Source organism: Bidens hawaiensis, unplaced genomic scaffold (genome assembly GCF_021521415.1).
Source record: "Bidens hawaiensis isolate Kalapana, Puna unplaced genomic scaffold, B.hawaiensis_p1.1 tig00045635_1, whole genome shotgun sequence".
In the NCBI taxonomy this organism is placed as follows: domain Eukaryota; kingdom Viridiplantae; phylum Streptophyta; class Magnoliopsida; order Asterales; family Asteraceae; genus Bidens; species Bidens hawaiensis.
In genome coordinates, this window is record NW_027505949.1 from 138378 (window position 1) to 144377 (window position 6000).

Genomic DNA, 6000 nt, shown 5'->3' on the forward strand with positions numbered 1-6000 from the left:
CTAAGATTACACAAATATGTTATAAATAAGTAAAGCAGTCCTTGTACGCTACATTTGTGATTTTATTGGTTAGTATACATTGTTTATCACAAATCAAATCTTTAATTCATGTCTGCTTATAACTCTTGATAGAGTAACATATAGGTATTTTTATAACTCATGATATAGTCAAATATAATTGTCCGTGTGATAAATAAGATTCTTCAAGTACATACCAACCCTCGATAAATGATTTATATCAATGAAACTAACAAAAAAAATATTCTTACACGTAAAATATCATGCATGTTAATCAATTAATATATATAATGTCATTTGAGATCATATGCTAATGATTATCTAAAACCAGATTACCTAAACTTTGATGATATAGTCATCAATATAATTTATTTGGTGTCGTTAATATTCTGTGTATGACAAATGTTTATTTATTTTATATTTTACAATTAACAATTGTATAATTAAGTAAAATATAAAACCGGAATTTAAAATATAACAAAATGTTTTTTTTTCATTTCATATTAATGGAAAATGACAAAGACATACTTAACCTTAAAGTCATGTTTAAAGAAAAGTGATTATTCTTAGTAAATAATAAAAGATTTAAAGTTGTATAAAATGAAGATAGTGATTCTTATTTATGAGAGATGAAAGTATTTGATAAGGAATTTAAATTTTGAATACTAATCCTCTGTTATTTGTTAATATTATGAGAGTTGTTGGAATATTTAATTAATCGATATATATATTTTAAAAACTTATAGAAAAAAAAAGGAAAGATTTCGGATTTGTTGGAAGCATGGTAAATGACTTTTAACCAAATTATCTATTTTTTTGTAAATTAATTTGGAAATATATGTTCTGAAGCATTTTGGTCTGAATTATAAAAAAAATATTGAAAATTAAATATTGATTTTTTACTGCTGAAACTCTTTATACTATACAAAAAAATCATATAAATAAATGACATATACTTCATACAGTAAATCGATATACATATAGATTCTAAATATATAATTCAAGTTCAATAATTTAATTATAAACACCAAGATATATAATAGGTATTCTCTATGTTTGCAATATTTATACAAAACGTTTGAAGAAAATTAAGAAAATACACATTTTCCCGAGTTTAAATGCATACGTAATCTCATATAAAAAATTATGCATTATTGCTCGAATCCCAGTTTAAAAAACAATTTGTAGTTTACCATAAAAATCCAAATTCTTCAACAACAATGAACATTTATTTGCTTTAATTTGCAATTACCTGTGACTTTAAAATTATATTTTAACAAGCTTGTAACGTCAATTTTAATATTTCCTTATTTCACCATAAATGTTAATGAATGAATTGATTAGGATTTACATATAAAAAAAATAAACTTAAATTCATATATTGACATGACTTAAAAGATAAAGACTATATATTGAAATAAGTGAAAAAAAATGTGAGGATGACTATGATGATGACAAGTGACAAAAATAGGTAGTCTTTTATTATAATAGATAGATATTTATTTTAAGAAATAGTAGCCACATTGAAGGCTTTTAACCAAGAGTTTTTGGATAGCATTAATTAATTGGACTCAAATTGTTAAAAATTTAAACTATAGTGTTGAAAGTTTGGGAAATAAAATGATTAAAGTGAACAAAACAATGTGAAGAAAAAAGAAATTAACTCCATATCTATTGATGGATCATACATAAATATCTCATAACATACAAAGAAACCGCAATCATAAATAAACGGAAATAAGTAAATAGCAATCTACTAGTGGAAGATACGTTTAAGAACATCTAAGTACATAAAACCATAACATAATACAACCTCTCAAAAATAACTCACTTCCAAGTTTTAGGCACTAGATAATAATAATAATAATAATAATAATAATAATAATAATAATAATAATTATAATAGCAATAAAAGTGGGAAAGTAGGTAACGCTCAGCATAAATAGAAATAAGCAGATGGTAGCATACTGAGTAGAACCGCGACGGTAGACATGGCTAGCCCGGATGAGCCGGATGTAAGGGAAGCCGGTGTAGGAGCAAGAGCCGAGGACGGTCCAGATGCAATCACATTTGGAGCCTGAGCCACACCCAGTGGTGCTTGAGCTGCAATGCATCATAATAAACATGGTTCATGAATTAAAATCCCAAGGTACAAGTGCTAATGGGAGTGTACAAGTCAGTTTAACAAGTTAAGGTGTTTAAAATGTACAATTTCCACAGCACAATGTACAAGTCATAATAACATGGAACTTCAAACTTAGGAATGATTGTATCAAGGTGCGTAAACAAGCCAAGCCAAGTTTGAGTTTGAGATCATGAGTAGTTTTTCAAACTTGAGCTCGGCACAGGCTAGGCTCATTATTATTTATTAATTAATTTATATTATTTATAATTACTGTTATATATTTTTAAGTATAATTTTAATATATGCATTATATATATTATTTAGTTATTTTAATTTTTATCATAATTATATATATAATTATAATTAAGTAAATATACATTGTATATTTTAAATAAAAATTATATAAATACTAGGCATCTTTGTGTTTAGAAGCCGGCTCGAACTCGATAAGTGAAACTCACGCTCTGGCTCGTTAATTAAACGAGCTTGTATTTAGGCTCGAGCTTGATAAGTGAAACTCAAGCACGAGCTCATTTATTAATCGAACTTATATTTAGGGTGTGTTTGGGATTCCTTATTTAAGTCCAAAAGGACTTTATATGAAAAAGAATTATAAACTTATGACTTTTTAAAAAGGAGTTTTTATAAAAGTGTTTGGACGAACTTATTTTAATAAGTTGTTTTTTAAGAAGTGTTTGGAATATTATACCCTTTAAGTTAATAAGTTAGAGAATCATAACTTTTCAAAACCCTCTTATTTTGCCATGGCCATAAGTTAAAAACCATAAGTCCTTGCTGTTTGCCAAACACCTTTTACACATTATTAACTTTTCAAAAAATTTATAAGTCATAAGTTGGTGTAAATAAGAAATCCCAAACACCCCCTTATATTTAGGCTCAAGCTCTAACTCGTTTAAGCTAGCTCGATTTGACATTTTTGCAAGCCAACCTCAAATAGCACACAAATAGCTTAGCTCATTTACACCCAACAATTAACATTACCCCAAAGACACCCGATCTAGTTTCCCTCAACCCATACATATCATTTATAATACATACCAGGAGCTCCAGCAAGTCCAGGATTAACTGTAAATAAATACAACAATTTCAAAATTAGGGTTTCAAAAACTGTAAAAAAAAACATAATAACTCAAAATACACTTGCTTACTTCCACAATTAGTAGCAGACGGAGCATTAATATGGCAAGCAGACGGTAAAGCTAGTGCTTTCGTAATATTAAGCGATACACCTAACTGAGCACTGTTCTTGAACGCTTCACATAAACACTGAGCGTCAGTTTTAAGCACGGTTTTCAGGCCTGAACAGCATGTTCCTTCCGGCTTCGTCGCCGTGCTGTCGTTGGTGACGTACGAGAGACAGTCCGCCATGTTGAGAATGACTGTCGAGCAGTCTGCCGCCGGCGCCGGAGCTCCGGTGTGGTGTGCGGAGTTGACGAAGGATGCGTTGAATGCCACGGCGGAGATGCAGAGGATGAGGACGGCGGTGGTGGTGGTGGATGCTGTCATTGTTGCCGGAAATAATATTATATGTGGGTTGCAGAGTGAGGGTTTTGGAATTGGAAGAAGACAAGTGAGTGTATGTGAATGTGTGAGGTGTTTAATAAGGTGAATAATATTATTTTTTGGTAATGGGTGTTATGGTAAAGTGACTTAACTGGTCCCTCAAATGTTGGTGTTTGTTACTTTAGCCCTTGATTACAAATGATGTGACGGGATGGTGAATCGCTGGTTTAGGTTGTGTGTTGTGGGAATTTAACGGAGCCGCGAACAGATGAATTCATCGTATTATATTGTGTCACATGGCGCTGACTGGACCTAACCCTCACCCCTTGTCGTTCTTTTCACCCTCGTTGTGGTCCGCTAGCCATTCGCCCGACCAAACCCTCCATTTGATTGGGCTAGCCGGCTGAATTCATCTGTTTGCGCGTGACTGCTGAAGCGTGGTTGTTGTGTGTGTGAGAGCTAGGTGGCTGATCCATTCATTCGCCGGCTTCGTTGAATGCCCACAACACAGTCTTATCGGTTCTTTGGTTGGATTGATAATAATTGAATGACGTCGTAATTAAATTAAGAAGATATTTGTGTATTATATAAACATACTATTTTATGCTGGAAGATTAATATAATATGAATATGTTGTTATGTAGGTTAAGTTGCAAAAATAGAAAAAATGCTTTTTAAAAATAAATTTGATTAAATGAATTTGAAATGTATATGATTGATTTGAATCAAATACAAATTAAATTAACTTGCTAACTGTGAGAATTAAATAGTTTAATTATATATAAACATAGTGTAATACAATGTAATTACACTATGATGCAATTACATAATTACATTGTTTGATTCTAAACGTTAAACGTTAATTTAATTTACATGTTAACCTTTCCCTTTACAATTTGTATATTTATATTACGGCATCAATATCTTATTGTTAAAGTTTGGAAAGGAACTTATATATATATATATATATATATATATATATAAAAGATGTTGGTTCAAATATTGACTAATATTAAAAATCGGTTTAGAATACTTTAAAAAATAGAAATAATTGAATTTTTAAATGGCTTTAACCCATCGAATTGAACCGGTCGTGGCCAAATTTCCCGATATGGTCATATGTTCAAAGTATTGAATTTGACTTTCGTTCGTATGAATTCATCTAATTGTTAACGGTCATCAAATTCACAAACAACTAACATTAAAATAGTTTTTAATGTAGATAAACCTTTTTATAAACAAGATCTAGTGTGTGGTTGGTTACACAAGACCCATAAATCCTATAGAGCTTTGTTCAATACATGAATACCTTTAAAGAGAGAAATCATAAAAAAAATCATGTAAGTATTTGTATGTATTGATTTAACTGTGACAATAAGGTAATTATGTAACCATGTAACCATTTGTCCATCTCCCCCTTTCCGACGGTTTAAATGTGCCAAAACCATGTAAAACTACATAATTAGGTATGTTTTTTTTCTGTTACTAACTTAAAATAGTTATATGCCAATGTGTTGTTGAATACCCCTTACTTTTATAAGCATGCTAAAACAATCAATGCTATAATAATAGGTTTTGTGTTTTGTTTATCTTAATTAGAATTGCAATTTAAACTTGAAAATAATAAATTCATTATGAAAACTTGTTATGTTACTCTTCTTTTATTTATTCTTTAAGGGCCAAATGAGACATAATGGGATAGTATATGCATCCGATGAGTAAATTAAATAAATTACAAGTGTAAAATTGTGTTCACCACCTGTGAAGAGAGTGGTGTATGTGGGTTTGGTGAAAAGTGCGCCGTGTGCGCACAATAGTGACTTGTGTAAATGTAAACGCAGGGAGGCGGGTTACGTGTCGTTTCACCGACTTCTGCGCACTAAATTCGGTTTCCAGAATATATTCCTTGCATCATTTATTGTGTGTGTATGTGAAGAAACACTAAAGACTCCGGCAGATTAAGGATAATCTTAGGGTTAAGTAGATGTTTCCCACGAGGGTTAGGCCCGGCAAAGATAGTTATTCTTCTCAACCTGCAAAACAGACACCGTAAGCTCGTCACTGAGAAGGGGGGGTTCCTCCTTGTGACCACCCTCCGGCGTGAGAATCAGACTAGGTTGCTCTGAATATAAGTGTATATAGAGAGAAATAGCTAGAGAGAAGATGATGATACCGTTCCAAGGTGTTGGAGTATTTATAGCCGAAGGTAGTTTCCAAGCAGGTACGGGCCAGCTGTATATAATATTCCTTTTCCACCAACTATGGGATACGTTCGTGCCACGATGGGAGTTGGTGGGTAGGCAGCGGCTGATAGTGACATTTTGTACTGGAGC

General features: G+C 31.6%; 1 protein-coding gene across 1 annotated transcript; it reads right to left on the reverse strand.

The window, feature by feature from the left end:
• Nucleotides 1-1908: 1908 nt before the first annotated feature.
• On the reverse strand, nt 1909-3898 carry LOC143616094 (non-specific lipid transfer protein GPI-anchored 31-like). Its single transcript, XM_077089035.1, has 3 exons — nt 3313-3898; nt 3203-3229; nt 1909-2121 (listed from the first exon to the last, which is right to left on the reverse strand). The coding sequence occupies exons 1-3, from the start codon at nt 3668-3670 to the stop codon at nt 1952-1954; spliced, it is 555 nt and encodes a 184-aa protein (XP_076945150.1). The 5' UTR covers nt 3671-3898; the 3' UTR covers nt 1909-1951.
• Between the last annotated feature and the right edge of the window lie 2102 nt (nt 3899-6000).